This window comes from Myotis daubentonii, chromosome 3 (assembly GCF_963259705.1).
Source record: "Myotis daubentonii chromosome 3, mMyoDau2.1, whole genome shotgun sequence".
Lineage (NCBI taxonomy): Eukaryota > Metazoa > Chordata > Mammalia > Chiroptera > Vespertilionidae > Myotis > Myotis daubentonii.
In genome coordinates this window covers 31,047,344-31,068,102 of record NC_081842.1, presented here as the reverse complement: position 1 = coordinate 31,068,102, position 20,759 = coordinate 31,047,344, and the positions used below count along the sequence as shown (strand labels likewise).

At 45.2% G+C, this 20,759-nt stretch overlaps 1 protein-coding gene across 8 annotated transcripts in view; it reads left to right on the top strand.

Moving 5' to 3' along the window:
- The first annotated feature begins 718 nt into the window (after window positions 1-718).
- MECOM (MDS1 and EVI1 complex locus) overlaps window positions 719-20,759 on the top strand; it is a 576,406-nt gene continuing 556,365 nt past the window's right edge. For 3 of the 8 annotated variants that reach the window (XM_059686972.1, XM_059686970.1, XM_059686971.1), the window contains exon 1: window positions 721-1,053. In XM_059686972.1, the coding sequence (XP_059542955.1) occupies window positions 1,017-1,053 (37 nt within the window). In that variant the 5' untranslated portion in view covers window positions 721-1,016. Of the gene's footprint in view, window positions 1,054-20,759 lie in introns of all 8 variants that reach the window. The other 5 variants (XM_059686974.1, XM_059686969.1, XM_059686973.1 and 2 more) reach the window with 4 other exon arrangements.

Genomic DNA, 20,759 nt, shown 5'->3' with positions numbered 1-20,759 from the left:
AGGCTGAGCTGCAGCGGGAGGCACGGGGCAGCGGCGAGGGAGGCCGGAAGGTGACAGCCGACCTCAGGGAAAGCAGGAGGTCGTGGATATCAAATGCCCGGAGCCTGCCCAGCCCTGGGATTCAAAGGCGAAAATTACTACTTGGTGGGAATAGGCCACGAAAATGGTCTAAGGGTGACGACCAGCATTGCTATACCTACAAGCGAGAAGAAACAGTTACTTGTTCTGTTTTCAACTCTGAAAGCAGAAGCCGCAATAGCTCCAGTAGCAGGAGCGGCGGCAGCATCTGATTTGCCGAAGTTCAGGATGATTCTCACTTTCTCCCGGATCATTCTTCGAGAGCCCCGTCCTGCTAGCTCCTTCGTACGGGAAAGATTCAAAAAGTCCTCCTCCACCCCGCCTTCTCGGTGTGGACGGTATAGAAAATATCCTGCAATTGATGGTGGGAAAAACAGGAATAATAATGATAGAGGCTTATTGGTCATTCCAACACGAAATCAATACTCTGCCTGAGTCTTTTCATTCCTTTCTTGGGGGGTGGAGGGGCGAGGTGTCTGCTCCCCTCCGGCTCCCCGCGCTCGCTCCCCGCCCCCCGCCGCCCTCCCCGTGGCTCCCTTTCTCCGCCTCCTCGGCGATTGCCATCTGACAAGATCTCCAAATCAAAGTGATAAATCGCTCCAAACTTTTTTTGGCGGCGCTGAGATGTTGGAGGGGCGTCTAGCGCGCATGTGCGAAGGTGTCCAAACTGACAATGCAGGAGAGATAGCGAGTGTGGATTGAGAGAAAGGGAGAGAGGGAGGGAGTGAAACAGGGAAAGACCGAGTGTGTGTGTGTGTGTGTGTGTGTGTGTGCGTGTGTGCGTGTGTGTGTGTGTGTAAGAGTGAGAGAGAGAGAGTGTGTGTGTGAGAGAGAAAGAGAGAGAGAGAAGAGGGAGGGAGAGGGAGAGCAAAAGAAGGAAAAGATCCAAGAAAAAAAAACCCCAACCACACACCAGCGGCTGCAGGACTGGGCACAGCATGAGATCCAAAGGCAGGGCAAGGAAACTGGCCACAAGTAGGTGCAATATCCCTTTTCTATTGGCTTTTCCCCTCCTCTGCCATCTTGCATATCTGTCTCCGGCGCTCCGGGAGTGAGCGCGGGGCTGCGGCTCGCTCCGGGGCCCCGGGTGGAGGGCGGGCGCAGCGCAGCCTCAGCAACCTGCCGGTCCCCCTCCGCGCCCCGCAGCCCGCGCTCTCGCTCCTGGTTTGGGCGCCAGAGGAGCCCGGCAGCCCTCAGACTCGCGCACGGACCAGCTGTGGCAACCCCGGGGTGGGGGTGGGGGTGGGGGCAGCCAAGACCGGGGTGGGAGGGAGGAGAGAGCGCGAGAGTGAGCGGGAAGGGGTGGGGTGGTGGTGGTGGGGGGAGAAGAGATGAGAGTCTCCCCCTCCCCTTCCCCCAGGCGGAGGAGAGTTGCCTCTGGCCAACCAGCTAGTCCCGGGTGTGGGAGGGGGAGCGGGGGGGGGGGGGAGTAGGGAAGGGAGCATTTTTGGTCCTGGGTTTGTCTGGGGTTTGGGGTGGGTGGCAGGCTCCGAGGGAGCCGCGGTGGCGGCGGCGGCCGGCGGCGGCGGCGGAGTTGGGAAAAGTTGCGCGGCGGCCGCTGGAAGTTGCGCGGGCCGGCGGGCTGCGCCCCAGCGCGGCTGCGGTAGTGGGCGCTGTGCGCTCGGCTGTGCTCGGCGGCGTGGCGGGAGGACGGGGGTGGGGAGTGGGGGAGGCGAGGGTGGGGGCTGTAGTCGCGGGGCGTGTGTGGGCGCACAGGCGGCGGAGAGTGACCCGCGCCGCCGAGCCGCGGGCAGGTGGGGAGAGAAGGGCCCCGCGAGCGCGTGGAGAGCGGGGAGTGGAGGGCGCGCAGCCAGCGGCGGCAGGCGCCGGGGAGCAGGGGGCCGAAAGGGCGCGCTCCGCGGCCCCGGAGCTTCGGGCTGGCGGGGCGCCGAGTGACCCCCAGGGGGCGGGCTGCCGGGACTTGGGGCCGCGGCGAAGGCGCGGAGGAGCCTCCTGCTCTCCTGGAGGCAGCCGGGCTCCCGGCTCGCTCACCCTCCCCGGCGCCCCCTGCCTGTTCGGCGTGGAGCGGCCTGGGACGCGCGCGGGGTGAGGGCCACCGGGTTCCGAGCGGGGCCGGCGGGACCCCCTCCCCCACTCTTCTCGCAGAAGTGTTGGGTGACTTTGTCCGGCTTGGCCCGCGGGCCCGACCCTGTCTCCTACGGCTCGAGCGTCCACCGGGACTGTAGGCATCAGGATTGGGCTTGTTGAAAGGTTTCTACCTCGAGTCTAAGGGGACTCGGCGGTACCGAGACCCGGAGCGATCCGGGGCGGTCCAAAGCGCTCCTCCGAGAGGTGTCAGCACGTGGGGCTCGGAGCAGCCTCGGGAGAGGACAGGCCGCCCTTCGGTTTCCCACTCGCAGAGAACAGAACTCTGATTGTTCTGCCTGTAGCCTAGAAAGAGCAGAGGTGGGGAGGGGGTGGGATGCTTCCCCCGGGGACATCCCTATTCCCCCCCTCTCCCCCTTGCCTATGAAAGCCAAGTACGCCCCAAACCCGGCTGCCTCGGGCGTCCCCGCAGCAGCCGCGCGAGAGGAAGCCTCAGGTTCCGGCTCGGCCGGCCGGGTTTCTGCGGCGGTGGGAGCGCGCGGTCTCGCCCAGAGAGATGCTGTCACTGCGGGCGCCTGTCCACTGCTCCGGCCAGTCCTCACCCAAGCATCCCCTCACTCCCTGGCCCGGCTCCTCTCGCCCTGGTCTCAGGGATCAACCCAAATATCAGGCGGTTTGGGTCATCAGCCCATCTGTTTCTCTTTTTGGATAGTGTTCATCTCACTTAGCTGCGACAGGGTCAAAGCGCGCCGCTGGAACTCCTGCTTTTCCTGTTTGCTTTTAAATGAGGCCGATGTCTTTATTTTCATGGGAGGAGGAATAGATGTACATGTGCTTGCAGGCCTGGGGACTTCAATTGCGAGTAAATGTTAGAAGTGTGTGTGTGTGTGTGTGTGTGATTGCGGGGGGCGGGGGGGGGGGGCGGAGGATAATACGGGAGGAGAGGGGCGGGCGGGGGGAGAGTCTGTTCCAACCCAGTGTAAGTTGTGCAATGAAAGCCGAAGGCTTCGCGCGCCTCATGCCGGGTATCCGCTGAAGTGAAAGCAGAACACAAAACCCTTCGAATTTTTTTGAGCAACTTTTTCAGCTGTGTTAATTGCCAAGCTGTATGCTGTCGAATTAACATATTCTCGCACGCACAGCCCACGCAACATGCAGAAAACAAGCCTCTTCTCTGGCCTGGTGATAGTTGTCATTCATCCGGGGGGAGGGCCGGTTATTTTGTGTCTGGTGCCTCTGAGGATGCCGCCGCCGCCGCCGCCGCTCTCTGCTAACTAGATGGGAACTCTTGCAAACTTTCCTTGCTAAGCCTCAGGTTCCCCCTCGCGCGGCTCCAGCTGTTGTCACCGCAGCTGCCTTTCTCAGACAGAAGTACTGCTTTATGCAACTCAGTCACAATCTGGGCAATAAAGGAAATCGTATGAAAACGATGCATTTTTTTTTTTTTTGCTGTGTTTTGAAGCGCTAGTAACTTCCCCACCGTGTAATGCGTGAGTTTCCAAGCACATGGTGGTGACCCCTGCCGCGCCACCCAAGGAAAACTTTGCCGCTCTGTCTGCACCGGTTTCTTTCTTTTTCTGGGTTAGGCAGAGGCTGTGTGAGCAGCAGACTTGAAAAAGCAAACCTACCTTGCTTGTTGCGGAAAAGAAACATTGCAGCGGAAGCAAGTCACCTAGAGACAGAGGTTTTCTCAATTGCTTGTTATTCTTTTTGTCGTTTGTAAATTTCTTCGGGGGCCAAGTCTTGTCGGGCTTCCCTCCAGGATCCCATGGACCTATCCCAGGGACCACAGACTCTGAAAGTCCCCACCGAAGTTAAACCCAGAAGGAACGCACAACCCATTTTCCCATTTTGATAGGGCTTTTTAAAAACACAATAGTTTAAACCTATAAATTCGTTGGCAGTCATTTGGGAGGAATAAACCATTTAATTAAAAAACAAAGAGGGGAAAAGCAAGAAGATGGACATGCTACTGCCTCAAGCCCTTGGCTTTCATCCCCATCTTCCAGAAAAGGAAGAATAAAAGCCAAGCCCCGGAGGGCAGAGCCGGGAGCCTCCCAGCGTTTTCTTGGACAGGGCGGCTAGCCCCTGGGCGGTGCTAAAAACGCCGGTTGCATCTGTTTTTCTCCTGATGATGGGGCAGAAGTGAGGCTGGGTCTGCTCAGCTTGTCCAGAGCTCGAAACCCCCAGGGAACCCCCACCCCATTTCCCCAAAGTGATACCCGCAGGGTTCCAATTACAGCAACGAACGAACGGATGGCAGCGAGTCACCCCCCTCAGCTACCAGCACCCCAGAAGTCTCGTAAAGACGCAGAAGGTGACGGGGGCACTTGTTACGCGTACACTTGATCTCGGTTTAAAAAGAGGTTTTTGAAGTAGGTAAGGTAGATGGCGGCCGTTGTAGCAGCCCAATACCTAAGGTAAAAAAAGGGAAACGCTCTCCCAAGTTCCAGCCTGCACTCCTCTGCCTACCTCCTTAGGTTTTCCCTCCTTAAAAAACAAAACAAAACCCCAACCAACCAACAAACAAAACACCCAGCCCTGCAGATGCAAACACGGAGCTTTGTTAAAAAATCCATTTCAGTTGCTCACTTCGTCCTGCTTTTGAGGAGGAGAAGCACTGGCCCAACGGAGGCAGCGGCCCCTTCTAGGAAGGCGGTTTATTGGCCATCACCTGACCATTACCTTGGCTTAGGGCTTCTTTATTGCATTTGGCACCTGGAGTGTAGCCTTTCTGCAGCATTTCTATGTTTCGCCAAAAAAAAAAAAATCTGTGTTTAAGGGAAGGTTAATAACGCTTTCCATTCCCCCTCACCCCCCACACTGTGGAAGGGGACGGTTCATTAGCAGCAGAGGCAGGAAGGGTGGAAAGAAAAGCGCCTTTTTCGGGTTTCTATTTGTAGGGGCTGAGGCGATGGGGTGGGTGCCCGCGTGTGTCTTTGGCGGGGTAGCTCGGCTCTCGGGGCTTTCTGAGCGGAGGCCTCTCCCTGCCACCCGGGCCTCCTCTGCCCGCGACATTCGACACGTAGGTCGCTTATCAAATAGAAAGGAACACGCCATTCCACAACATGCTTGCTTCCTTCTTTCTTTTGGGTAAAAGTCGGAGGTGGTAACTCTATCAGCAGTTTCCCTTTAAACATCTGTCGTTTGGAATTTATTTTATTTCAGTTTGGGAAGTTGGGGCCAGGTAATCCGAGGCTGCAGAGGAGGCTGCAGATGTGGCCTGATGCAGGAAGGCCACAGCTGGGGACACCTGGCGCCATTGTCCCCGGCCAAGGAGAGGGCAAGGAGGGCAAGAGAGTGCCCAGTTGCCCTCTGCATGCCCAGCTTAGTGCCCACTGTCCCTGCACCTCCTCTTCTTTGTCGCTGCTGGAAGCCGGCCCTGAAGTGGAGAAACTTGACTTGTCATCTCCTGGCCAAGGGCTCTTACCCTGTTCCCAAGGTACTCAGCGCCTGGCAGGGCCCTGTTCCCAAGAGCTGGGCACACCCGCCCACCCCTCATCTCAAAGCCGCCTGGTTGGGAGGAAGTGGGCCCTGATGGGGAGTGGTGGTAGAACTGGGGAGGCCCTAGTGCCTGGGAAGGCAGAGCCTCCCCCAGGGTGGCCCCCACACCTCCCTCCTCCAGCTGCCCAGCTCCTGGCTCCCAAGCTGGGGCCAGAGCGCTTCATCCCTCTCCACTCTCAGAGGTGCTGCGTGCCTGGCAAGCTGCTTCCCTCAGAGAGGTTTGCATGAACGGTGTACACACACATGCACACACACAGTCACACACACAGTCACACACAGTCACACATCCAGGGTTCAGAAACCCACTCAAGTGAAGAGGGAGGACACACCTCTTGGATTCACTGTCCCCAGCAGGACAGCCCCCTCCACAGTCTCCTGTGGCAAGGGGTTGAGAGGCTGGGGAAGAGATGGAGCGACAGCCACACTATGAGGACGTCAGGCACATTTTTCCAGAGTGGTGGCGAACCCCTCCTCGGCTGGAAGCCGCTGTTCTAGGCACTTTCTAAAAAGGTCTGTGGGGTCTGCTTTTCTTTTCCGCTGGACTGCCTAGTATGAACCATTAGTTCCCTCCCCACGCCATTTGCTGCGGTCCTGTTTCTAAAATTAGATCCTCCCCCCCTTCCTACTCTTCTGGCCTTCGGAATTTACCAGGGAATTCTCAAGGAAATTGGCTGTGTAGTGAGAACAAGTGTGAGGAAGAGGATAAAAAGAGATAAACGGCCCAGAAAACAAGAGAGGGAGAAAGGAGGAGACACACTGTGCTGCTCCGAGATCCCCGGCTGGCACACAGATTGGTATTATTTTCCCCCTCAGTAAATGAAAAAAGTATAATCCTTGTTAATTACCTTTGCTTACATGCCATACAAGAAACTTCAGAGTTGTTTCTACATAAGGAAGAAACTGTTTACAAAACTCTTTCAAAAGTGTGACATATTGCTCTAGTTCAGCACTAAAAAGCTAAACACACTTGCCCTCCTTTGAAGTGCCCTGGCTAGGGCAGCCTATTTGAGTGCGGTTCAGATATTGCTGTGGGTATAACTAATGGCCTCTACCTATTTAGCTCAAGTGGGAGGAGAGAAAGGCCTGAATTCCTTGTCCAATGGGTCCCTCTGGAGACTGAGTTCTGGCTCCTGGCCAGTTCTGTACAATGTCAACATTGAATATTTGAATTCCCAGACTCTCTTTAACAAGTTTCTAAATAAATAAACTCATTGTGTGTCTGTGTTTAAAATTATTTCACCTTTCGTAAAAGCTACAGCACCTTATTACATTGGCCTTGCAAGTTGATTTTTTTTTAAAGAAATAAACAAACAAACAGAGCTTAAAGCATTTTAGTAGGCAAACCTTCACAATATGTGTGCTTTGCAAAAACATTCTCTCCTGTGACTGGGTTGGTGCTATTTAGAGGGATCTGGGGCTGGTCTTTGTGATGTGAGAGTGAATTATAATAAAAACCAAGCTAAATTCAGAAAGTCAGTGAAATATTAATCACATCTAAAGGGAGGCCTGATTGTGTAACTGTAGTGCCTTAGGTCATGTGACAGTTTTGCCTGCCATGTCCTATAGGGGACAGAGAGCTTCACTGATGTGTCTTAAGTGGATATCTATAGACTCCCCCAGCCCATAGGTATTGGTAGATGTAGCCTTCTGTCCAGATTGAGTTGTTTGGGGGCATTTTTTTCTTTATCTGTGTCTGTCTTTGTAAGTTGGAAGGGGTAGCTACACAGATGTTATTCTCATATTTCAGTTTGGTTTTGAAAAGGACCACATGAACCCTGTTTTTACTAATCTTTCAGCATTTGAACATCCACGGCATTTTAATGCAGATAGGAACATACTTGTTCTAAGAAGTACACTACACACAATTTAAAAAAAAAAGGCAAGTTCTAGTCCTGAAAGTGTGGACCCCATCTGGGGTTGTTAGGAAAGAAAGTGGAATTCACTCTAATTTATGTGTATAAAGTACAACATTATTAAAAAGAATGGGATTTGAAAGGGTACATAGCAAAACCCATAATGTTTAGCTGGTAATGTGGAGAGCTCAAAGCCAAGAAAAAAAATACCACCAACCCATGCAAACCCTAAAATAGATTACAATGACCTCAGCCATTTTCATTTTCAAAAATAATAGCCATGATTAAAATGGGGGAGTGTTTTACTTGGAACCATACTCTTCTGCATTATTATAAAAGCTGTTTTGTGGTTAAAGAACTGTTTCATTATAGAAAAAAAGCAATTGAATTTTTAATCAAATTCCTTACTCTTCAAAGCGCTCATTCTTGAATTACTTCTTATTTTGATTTTAATTATTATTCTTATTCATTAGCAAACTTTTTTTTGGCTTGTATATCAGCCAAATCCTTGACTACTAACTTTTATAACAATGATAAAGGAGAGATTTGATTTGGAAAAGAGATTTTACTAATTCCCTTAGCAGACACCTGCCTAGAGGTCACTAACTATATAACCTTAACTCTTAACCTGTTCAAGAACAAGCCTAAAGGAATTAATTTTGTATGTTGGATTTGTTCAGGTTATGGCATTTATGCAAGTTCTTATACATACCACTGTTCTTGGGCTGCTCTGAGGGGTTAAACAGGGTAAACGTATGCAAAGTATTTAAGACACAAGTGAACACCCAATAAATTTTAGTCACTTCTCTTCTGATATATCAGTTAGTTTTTCCGTAGAGAAACCTTTTAGGCATTATTATCCTTCCTGTATTATTTTTACCCAGTTCATTTTTAGAAGTATTTGCATGCATAGAGTAAGCATTTTGCATGTCTTCTCAATGAATCATGCCCTTAAGATAAAAGGGAAGCCATATCTAAAATTTGGGCTCATAAAAACTGTCTATACCAAGCCAAAATAGGCAATACATTTGTTCTGCAAACTTGAGAATCTTGGGGCGAGGGGGCGCTGTATATGTAAAGTGATGGAGATTTCAACTTTGCTCCACAGATTTTGACGTTGTAGGCACACAACCTAAAGATAGTTGTGCATACTCTCCAGTTGTCATTAGATCATGATCCATTGTGCATGGAAATTTTACTTTTAACGGAATGAGTTTTGTAAGTCACTTTAATACCCTAGCTGAATTGCTTTTCTCTAAAAGAGGGAACTGAACTAGAGTAGAGCTTGTAAACTCAAAAGCTTACAGGAACTGGCAGGTACAATGCATGATTAGACAAGGTGGGTATAAGCACTAAACTCTTATTTTTTAAAAAATCTTTTAAAAAACTGTTTTTATTGATTTCAGAGAGAGGAAGGGAGAGGGAGAGAGAGAGAAACATCAATGATGAGAGAGAATCATTGACTGGTGCCTCCTGCCCGCCCCCTACTGGGATCGAGCCCACAATCTGGTCATCTGACTTGACCGGGAATCAAACAGCGACATCTTGGTTCATGGGTCAACCACTGAGTCACACTGGCTGGGCTAACCTCTTATTTTTATTAAAAATTTTGTCATCCAGCCTTTGTATTCCAGAACACAAGAGTAGTGGGACTGGCAGACTGGGAGTTCAAGACTACTCTAAAAGTCACAGCTGCTTCTCAGGCCCACTCCACTGCTGCCATTTGGGCAAGGGTGCCCAGGGCTGCTAGGTCTTCCACTTTTTAAGAGAAGTCACATATCTGGATTGTTATGTGTATTTTTTTCTACTTTACAATGTTGGTTCAATTTAAAAGACAACAATGACAACACACACCATTCTGCAGGCCTAACCGAACACCTCTGTCTGTCATGTATAGTTCGTGGACCCTGGGCTTGAACTAGACAGATTAGATGATTTCCAAACGTCCTTTAAAGTCCCAATATTTTATGATAGCCACAAGCCTTCCTGAATAGTACCTTGTATTTTTAAGATCTATATCTTCCTCCTCTACCTCAAAGTTTGTGTGTGTGTGTGTGTGCGTGTGTGTGTGTTTTGATAGGTGGAAGTACTTATTACAGAATCTGATATCTAGCCATTTAGCTGGAAAAAAAGTCTTTCACGGCCATGTTTTGTCTTTCTTTCCTTCCATGCCGCTTCATCATTAATTGGTTTAAGAAAATAAACTGAAACACTCACCCCCCTTCACATAGCCACTGGACACCATCCTTTCTTATTTGTTTTTCAACCCAATTCTTTGATTTGTGGGCTGGGGGTTGGGCAGTAAATCATTAGGAGACAGTTTTCTGTGGTTTTCCACAGTGGGAGAAGAAGTCGTTTGGCTACTGTGGGTATAACAGAGGAAGAGTTCGCCCCTACCCCCTAGGAGGGTCCAAATGTCCTGTCCTATACATCTGTAACTGAAGAACTCAACTGATTTTTAAGACATAAATCTAAGACAGAGAAAATAGTTTTTAAGGGATAAATCTATTAATTGACAAAGGTGACTTTCCTTGCAACAGGGTTATATATGTTCAGGGAACATTTGAATATAAACATATATTGTTCTGTTTACTATTATGAGTTTTATTTCTAGCAGAAATGTTAGGTGAATAACAGGAAAAATTAAGTCCTGAGGACTAAAAGGGCAAGGTATGGTGACGGAATACCAATACAATGCACACTTCCAATAAAGTTTGAAATCAGAACTTTGTAATATCTAAATCAGTGCTATAGTCAAGGGCAGGGGTCCTCAAACTACGGCCCATGGGCCACATGCAAATACAAATATTCTATTTGTTCCCGTTTTGGTTTTTTTTACTTCAAAATAAGATATGTGCAGTGTGCATAGGAATTTGTTCATAGTTTTTTTTTTTTTTAAACTATAGTCCAGCCCTCCAACGGTCTGAGGGACAGTGAACTGGCTCCCTGTTTAAAAAGTTTGAGGACCCCTGGTCAAGGGACTGGTCAATAAATACTTGTTACTATTGGTTAGCATTGTTGGAAAAAATCATCAGATCATTCAATGCTTGTAGAGGAGGATTTAGAGTAGTGATGAGCCATGCTTATAAGCATTATCAATGGGTTATCAGACAGCTAGCTTGTAATTTTTACACCTGATGTTGAAGCCCAAAATCCTTAGCTTGGTCTTTGGGGGCCTCCTACTCTTGAATCAGAAAAATGTGGTGATTCTGAGCCCAGGTTATGAGTTGAATTTGCTTGGGTTTGAATCCTGGCTCCACCAATTACTAGCTGGCTGAAAGGAATGCAAGCCACTTAATCTTTCTGTGCCTCAGTTTTCTTACTAATAGACTAAAGATACTTACCTCATGTGAGCATTTGATAAACTAGTGTCTTAAATATAGTAAGAGTTCAATGCATGCCCATTATTTTGTTTCTGTCTTTCAACTTTTGGCCACAATACTGTCATAGTCTGTAGATATACCCATCCTGTACTTGGACCATCAAAATCTAACTCCTTTAAGATGTATTTGAAACCCTCCCTTTTTCATGAGGCTCATCCTCATCACTCCTGGAGTCATGATTTCTCTGTCTTTTCATTTTAATAGCGTGGAATAATTTTTACCTACCATCAGTTTGGCATTTTATTATAAGTTCCTTGATTATCATCTATCTATCTATCATCTATCTATCATCTGTCTATCTTATTTTTCTAGCTAAACTGTAAAACTCCTGGAGAGCCCAGTTTTGTATAGTGCCTGGTTCTATGCTTTGCATATGGCAGATACCAGTACAATTAGGTGGTGGTGGTTACCGATGGGCTTAGGTGGATTATGTGAGCCCTTTCAATTTCTCTGCTTGTAAAACCCGTGACATCAGGTAATGTCAGCACTAGAACTCTGGGATACCTGACACTTTCATTGCATACAAAACCCACAACTGGCTTATTTTGACAGTGATAAACCATTGGGAAAGCACATTTGAAAAGTAGAGTATTATTCCTAATTTTCACCAGTACTGTTCCTCATTTTGCCAGTACAGATATAACCCATGGCTTCTCACTTATTAAATTGCAAATTGTTATTGATCTACACTTGATCTTAAGGTTTATGGAAACTGTATGGGACTGGACTCTGCAGGCTGTTGGTAGAGTCGAGGTAGAGATGGTGGAACAGTTGGTGCATTCATGTAATTCCTAGGAATCTGAGATTCACAAAAGTCATCAGAAGCCAAGGTTTAATAAATTTTAAGCCCACTTTAGGTCATATTAATATATCATAGCAACAATAATTTTGCTGTATATTTTAATGTACATTGATAATTAAAGGCTATTTTAAACAATTTGAGGCTCACAGATAATGATGCTGCATTGAATCTTGTTTCACTGATTAAATGAACTCCACTTACGTAATGGGGACACCCTAATTCAAATGCAACTATGACTTCTTCCTTCCCTCCCATCCTCACACCTCATTCCTCACTCCATAACCCCCACTCCACCCCACCCATTTCATAAATCTCGCATCATTTTGGAGAAAACAGGGCTATTTGTGCCTTGGACAACTGTTCTCAAGCCCTGAACGATTGCAGGGTTTCATTGCCCATTAAGAGTTTTCTTCCCCCACGACCAGTGACTCCTTATCCTGCTCTTAAGGCATTGGGAACCTCTTTACATGAGGGCAGCCTAACAACCGCAGCTTTTATACTTTGGTGTTGATTATAGACTTTGCCTTTGGCAGGAACTATGAAAGTAAGTAGTAATAAAATGTTTCGTGATAAAACAGTAACAAAAATGAATGGAAAGATGGAACAACTATCTTGGTTTGTGACTTTCTTTTGGGTCTCAGACACTTGCAAGAATCTGATGACAGGGAGCCTCTGTCCAGGAAATGCAAATATGCATAAAAACTTTCATGCAGTTTCAGTGGTTCATGGACTGAATTCCAGCAATGGTATAGGCATTCACACATGGGCTCAGACTTGATTCGCCCTCATATATTATTTATATAATGTCTTAAAGTCTTTATCAGTCTTTTCCATTATCTTATAAACATGATTTTTTCTCATTACAAAATTTATACATACTTGTTCTAATAATTTAAAGACCGCAAGAATTATCACAGAGAAAAACAAAAGTTCTTTGCAGTCCATCCTCTTTCTTTTGTCACACACTGCCTGCAGATGATCACTATTCATCTTTTAATTAAAGTCCTGCGGATTTCCCCTATGCATCTATTATTTTTATGTTTTTATTTATTTCAGAGATGAAGGGAGAGGGAGAGAGAGAGATAGAAATATCAATGATGAGAGAGAATCATTGATTGGCTGCTACTGCACTAGCCCACAACCCGGGCATGTGCCCTGACCAGGACTCTAACTGTGAGCTCCTGGTTCATGGGTTGACACTCAACCACTGAGCCACACCAGCCAGGCCCCATGTTTCTGTTAATACCTACTAGTACAGGGGTGGGCAACCCTGGCATGCGTGCCAAACATGGCACGCCAGTAGCTTTTGCTGGCACGCGAAAGCCTCTCTTATAATCTCCCATTTACATTTTTTTTCTTAATATCGACTTCTTTATTTTTCAGATAAATTCAGTGTAGGTGCATCTTAGATAAATAAATAATTTTACATAACAAGTTATCTTAAAGACCAAAGACATGGATTGACGAGAGAGGGGAAGAGCAATTTCTATGTCTCTGCCTTAACTCTCCCTGCCTTCCTAGATCCGACCAGTGTTTTGGTTTCATCCACATACGCTTGTGAATCTTTGTTCTCAGTGATGAATTTTGTTAAGTCTCATAATAGGAGTAGCCTGATGGATGAAAGTAGTAGCTCATGCATATCTCTGAAGGTCACGAAATATAAACCTGATGTAAAATCTCTGTCATCAGTGATGCAGCAGCAAAAGTCCCACTGATAATATCAAACGGAGTCATAAAGTTTTCTGTAGGACTATCAGTGTACATGTATACATTAAAAAATAAATGTATTTTTCATCATCATATACTGTGTTTTTGTTGCTCGAATGATTTTTATTATTTCTTCAAGGTTCTTCACATACGTACACCTTAAGAGATATCTATTAGTCCTAACCAGTTTGGCTCAGTGGATAGAGCATCGGCCTGTGGACTCAAGGGTCCCGGGTTCGATTCTGGTCAGGGACATGTACCTTGGTTGCGGGCACATCCCCAGTGGGGGGTGTGCAGGAGGCAGCTGATCGATGTTTCGCTCTCATCAATGTTTCTAACTATCTATCCCTCTCCCTTCCTCTATGTAAAAAATCAATAAAATATATAAAAAAAAAGAAAAAAAAAGAGATATCTAGTAGGCGTAACATGTTCTCAAAAAATTAGGGTTGGCACGAAGAAGAATTTTGAGTCAGAGATTTTGCTGGTTTTGGCATGCACTCACAAAAAGGTTGCCCACTCATGTACTAACACACATATATAGCTTCATATCGTTTCTCAGCTACTTGCTTTTTTCTTTTTTAAAAAGTTAATAATATACCTCAGACAATTCCCCCCAGTCAGTTCAAAACAATCTAACCCATTCTTTTAAAAAAGGCAGTAAGTTTTCCATTGTTTGGATGTAACACATTTTATTGAAGGACCCCTGTGCATGACATTTGGGTCCTTTCCAGTTTTCAGAACAGAACAGACGGAGAAATTCCCCAAACCAGGACGCTAAAGGAAAATGAAAGTGAAGTGTACAATTAAAGGAAGCTCATAGTTCAGGGTGAAGTGTGCTGGCCTCTGAGCAGCGGGCACAGCAGGGCCTGGGGAAGGTCATAGAGGGTTGCCTCACCCTGTCAGGACAGATCAGATTTCCAAGCGTCCTTCCCCCTGGAGGACCAAGGGTTGAAGTCTAGAGCTAAGGTACACCTTTGTAAGATCCACTGTGATGTATCTGTGGTATTTCAAGCTTACGGGATTGTTCTGGCCTTCATATTTATGCCCCATTTTCATTTTCTCCTGCTGCTCAGAACAAGCAGTCGCCGAAATCAATCCATGTAGCTCTAACTGGATCAGGTTAAGGAATATGTCAGGGTTTCAAGTCTCAAGTTTGTTTTTTAATTGTGATTTGTTTATTTGCATGGTATATTCTCATCACACTACTCAATCCTACATATACACCTTAAAACAACTGATGTGACTGGATAAATGCAGACGGTTTTCTGAAGCCAATCAAACAATTTTGATGGGGTTTTTTTTTGAAAAAATTACCCACAATAACTTCTAACCTATGAATTGGAAATACCATTTTTATAGGAAAATCTTTTTCACTGGGTAACCAGGCTATGGGAAAATTTTTATAATGGAAACTATCTTGTACTTTTAACTATAGCATCAGAAAATACGACAGTATAATGTTACACACTAACGCCCATCAGATGCAAAATTCTAGTTTTTGATTATAAGTTATAAACCAGGATAGAGAAGCTTCTGAAAAGTGGTTTTCTTTGGCAATGATGTTGTTGATTAACTATAAAAAAGTTCAGAAAAAAATTAATTCAGCCCATTCCTTTACACAGAAGGTTACAAAAATGGAATAGCTGGGTTTTGGTTCTAGTGGGAACAACTTCGCTTATTAAAGCTCACTGGATTATATTAGATTAAAAACACTAGACATTTTAGATTGGATTTAAAAAAGGTACTATCTAAGGAATTAAAAATTTAGACACATAAGTCTTTTAAAGAATTAATTTACTTTGTGATTTTGACTCCTTAAAGTATAGCATTTGTTCCAAATCCATATTTTTTGTGTGTGTGTGCGTGTGGATGCATAATGATTGTTCCATGGAGCATTGCTCTGGTTAACATTTTCAAAGTATATTTTAAATGAAATCAATCAAATCGAGTCAACAAATAGTTATTGAGTGCCTAGTATATATAAGGAATGATGAATGAAATCCTAGAAGCACTCACTTTCCTAAGAACACTGAGCGCCGGCATTTGACAGACACCTGAATACTCCTGGCAATGGTTTATTAAAGGAGATGAAGCTCCCCATGTGCCCATTGCTGGCTGTCAATACCTACAGAGTGGTTTTGTGAACTTGGAATATGGAACCCTATGCCTGACTCTTCTTCAAATAATTTGTTACCATTGTGAAGCCACACACCCAACGAGCTGCAGTGCCATTCCAAGGGTTTGGGGTCTTTCATCTGAAAATAATACCATACTTCATTTCTCTTAATGTCAGATGTGGAGCTCATTGCTTGCCTCACTAAATGACTTGTGTGTTAATGCTGATATGGTTTTCATTCAAGATGCTTGAAAAGAAAACTAAGCCCCGTATAAATACTTATTTGGTGACTACCACAGATTCATTCATTCAACAGCTCTTTATCTAGTGGCTACAGTTCTAGGTGAAGGAAAGGTGGTAGCACACACACAGATAAGGCCCCTGCCTACAGCGAGCTCCCATTGTGTGGGAAATAAGTGTATATGGCCACATTCAGATGTTGATGAAGAAGATTAAGCAGGGTAACTTGCTAGAGAGCACCCAGGGGCCTCCTTTTAGAAGGGTGGTCAGAGAAGACCTCTCTGAGAAGGCGACATTTGAGCAGAGAGCTAAATGAGGAGAACAGTTATTAAGTGTTTGAAGTATGGTGCATTGAAACGTAGGTCATAACAGGCATATTCAACTTGTCCCATTCATTTATTTATTTATTTATTTATTTATTTATTTATTTATTTATTTATTTATTTATTTTAAATGTATTTCTTTATTGATTTCAGAGAGGAAGCGAGAAGGAGAGAAAGATAGAAACATCAATGATGAGAATCATTGATTGGCTGCCTCCTGCACACCCCCTACTGGGGATCGAACCCGCAACCCAGGCATGTGCCCTTGGCCGGAATCGAACCTGGGACCCTTCAGTCCGCAGGCTGACGCTCCATCCACCGAGCCAAACCGGTTAGGGCTTGTCCCATTCTTTAACCTAGGGCAGAAGCAGAAAAAGTGTACAAGTATTGTATTTGATTTCACTTGTTGAATCCATTTATAGATACCACATGGGCATTTAGCTAGCTGACTCCACAACCTGGGAGCCAGCACAGAGGCGTTTGTGTATCTTCCTTTAAAGATGGAAGTTTTGTGTTTGATCTGTAAATATAGGTTATTGGCAGCATCAGAGGTGCATATGAGGTTTCAGGACCCATAATTCAGTCCAGTTATTCAATATTTATTGAATATATATTCAACAGCCTAAGCCAAGCACTGTGTTGGGCACTGAGTACAGAAAGACAAAATGTTTCCTGCCCTTGAGGAATTGATAGTATATTGGGAGTGACAGACATGTGAACAGAGGGTTTCAGTACAGTGGGATAAGTGCAAGAGTAAGGGTAACAGGTCTACTGTTGAATCACTATGATCTGGACAGTAGTACATGACCAAGAGGATGCCTTTGTTTCACATCTATTCTTGCAAGCAATTCTTTGACCTATATCCCTCTGAGCTCAGAAAAATTTGAGGGTTAAAATTTGAGGGTTTAATGCCTTTTAAGGCACATTTCTAAATTTATTTTTTTGTGCCTTCAAATGTGTAGTATGAAGGGAACTTATATATTGGATGGGCAATTAAATGTTTCCTGAAAGGTCTCACCATCATATTTGTCTGTGGTTAGAGAAATGCTGATCACAATGACTGACTAAGATGCAGGATGTACTTGAGGTGTATGCCCCATAGCCTTGGGTTTGTGGATGGGCAAATTACTCTTCCCGTGGTCACCAGTTGCAATGTATTTTATCCCTAGTGCAGTAGAGCAACCTAACCTTTGCCATCACAGTTCAAAGAAAATTATTTTTTTTCCCCCAGAGAGTCTCAAAGAGTTTCCTCCAACTCCTTCTCACTTGTAGCTCTGAGAGTAAATATCTGATCGAAATGCCCAAACTGAAGTCGTCGTGGTTTCGAAAGCCGCACCTTGCTTTTAGGCACAGTTTTTATCCTGTAGAACAGTGGTTCTCAACCTTCTGGCCCTTTAAATACAGTTCCTCATATTGTGACCCAACCATAAAATTATTTTCGTTGTTACTTCATAACTGTAATGTTGCTACTGTTATGAATCGTAATGTAAATATCTGATATACAGGATGGTCTTAGGCGACCCCTGTGAAAAGGTCCTTTGACCACCAAGGGGGTCGCGACCCACAGGTTGAGAACCGCTGTAGTGTAGAAGGAAGTGCTGTCCATGGGTTTGAATCTCTGGCTGGCATGTGGTTTTGTTATTTGTAAAACAGAAATAAGAATAAAAAGCACTGCCCTCTCTTCCAATTCTCTTTGCCAACCATCTTGCTGTGCTATGCATATGTGTCTAAGCCAATGTTCCAGCCACTAGGTTGGCACAGAAATCAGTGCCTTCAACATCATTACTGCTGGGAACAGTCTGAAATACGGAACAAACTCCCCATTTGCCTAAATGTATAAGATGCTAGTGATTTGGGCATTCGGTTGATAATGTCACAATATTAAAACACCAGCATATTTCTTGTCACTCTCTTCTGGCCTGCATAGTTTCTGTTGAGAAATCAGCTGACAGTCGTATTGGGTACTCCCTTGTAGGTAACTGACTGTTTTTCTTTTGCTTGGGGGAAGGGGGTACAGGGGGGAACTGGGAAGGGGTGTGGGGGGTGTGGGAAGCGATTGGACAGAGATCTTATACCTATGGACAAGGACAGTGCCGGGGGTGGGGGGGTGGGGGTGGGGGTGGGGGTGGGGTGATGAGGGCCTGGGGTGGGGTGGGAACTGGGTGGAGGGGAGCTATGGGGGGAAAAAAGAGGAACATCTGTAATAATCTGAACAATAAAGATTAAAACACACACACACACACACACACACACACACACACACACACACACAAACAACAACACCAGCACAGATGTGGTTTGACCCATGAAGCAACATCATATCTGCATTTATTTGACCTAAAAACACTGGGTAGGTGGATCTGAAGAGGATGGGAAATGTCAAGGTAAAAAACATGCAAGGGCCTCATGATCTGTATATCAGATCTCTCTTCCTGCCCTTGAGTGACAGTAATCTCAGTCGCCAAGGTTTTTACCCTCAAGAAAAGAAAATACCCTGATACCCAATAGAATGAGCTGCAGCCCAGGAAAGCGTCCAAGTGAATCGGTGGCATTGGCCAGGACTCATAGACTGCTTCCAGGGTGTGTGGAACGTCACCATTCTTGGTGTGATTTGCTTGATCACATCATATCTCATTATGTAGACTTGACAATTACTAATAACTTTCAGAAAATGCTCTTTGCAGTGATTTAAGCCCCCTATCTACCATGATGATAGGCTCTTGTCCCCCCTACACCCCCGCCCCTTAGGGATGATAATCTCAAAAATTCAGTATATGTTGGATGCCACGGACATGTTTTCTGGTGGATACTGCTGCATGGAGAGTTGGTTCAAAGTTTGAGTCCCAACTTTGCTACTTATCAACCTGATGTCCTTGGGCAGGGCACTAAACCTCAGAGCAAAATGTCCTCAAGCATAAGATATGAACAATAAACACTTTCCTCCAGACTGGTATTATTAAAATAAGATGAAATATGGGTACCCTTTTACAAGCTGGAAAGAGCTGTGTAAATTTAACGTGCTATTAAAAGTTCTAGAAATTATAGAATATTAAACATGCTAGGGAGCAGTTAGGAGTGTAATCTGGAGCCACATTATTTAGGTGGAAGTCTGGGCACTGCGGCTACCTCACTGTGTGGCCAGGTACAAGCTACTTAGCCTCTCTGTGCCTCAGTTTCTTCATCTGTAAGACGGAGATAACATATAACAACGACAATAAGTAATAGTACTAATCAAGATGATTTAGTGTTAGTTCTCACACCTCTGTGAGGTTGGGGGTATTATTATACATATTTTTTTAGAGATGAGGGCCTCTGGTGACCTTAGTTATTTGCCCCAGGCCTCTCAGTTCCAAGGGCAGAGCTGGGATCCAGCTTGAATCTGCTTTACACTAAAGCCCAAGCACTCCACTACTTTATTTTTTTCATCCAGCAGTAAAAGTGGAACATTACATTGCCTGAGTATTCCAGAACTCATAAGATGACCTGGTTTTGGATACAGGTCATCTTAATTGAAATAAATGATTTCATACAACTCTTAGTGAAGAAGGATTTTACTGCAGCTTTAATGGGTAATCTTCTCTTTATGACAAGGGCTGGCCTTCTCTTGGTCTTTCATTTTCTTCCCAGAGTTATCTGCAGGATGGGTTTCTAGTACTTGATGATTTTAGTTTTATTTAGGGAACTTGACACATCTTTGTTGAATGAATGACTTAGCAGAGACTTTATTACTTCATTGCTTGAAATCACAAGCTACTTATACCTTACAGCTTACCTGTGGATGGTGCTGGATTCCAATTCTGATTTTCTAAACAATGCACTATGATCATGAACTTGCCTGAGGTCGCCAGCATGTTGTTAAGGCAAGGAAAGCTGGCCACAACTTTCTGAATCTTTCCTCCCTACATAACATCTGAAACGGAGTCCTGTTTGCCCATTCTCAACTTTGTTTTGATATCTAAGTCACTTGGGCCTTGCAACCAAGTCTTTGGCTGGCTGCATAATTGAATAATCTGTGGGATTTAAATAAGGGAGGGGTAAGGATTCTCAGATCTACTCCTTTTTACGTTTTTTTTTAAAAATTATTTTTGGACAGAGGGCAGTGGACAAGTTAAGAGTAGATACAGTGACTCAAATATGGCTGCATAGTATCAGTTGGAGAACTTAAATATATCATTCAATGTTTGGGATCTGCCCCAAACCAATTAAATCAGAATCTCTAGGGGTGGGGCTCAGGCAGTGGGGAGCAATGAGTCCTGGAGATAAGAAACTGGGAAGAAGGAAGTCATTTGAATTAAAGAATCAGAAAGATAGCAGAGATAGCAGGGTGGCTCCAAATGCCACCTTTGGGGGTGATTTCAGGTTACATACACTTGAATATAAGGCTCCTTTTTAGTTTTTATATTACATGGTTGGAAGTTGGAAATATTTTGTTAGCACTTAGCTCCATGAACTTGTTTTCTGCCTGTGATTTCTGGCCTTTGTAGCAGTAACAGATGACAGGTTTTCAGTGTGAAAGGTCATTGTTGGGGAGACTTCATCAGAGAGTGGATGATCTTTGGAGAGTCCAGGAGCTCTGTCATCTTTTTTGACATTTTTGTCCTGGTGGCCATTTTTAAGGAGACAATAATGTTTGTTTTGTTGTTGTTATTGTTTTATTTTATTTTTTTTCAGATTAAAAAGCTACTCCAGCCCAGCTGCCATGGCTCA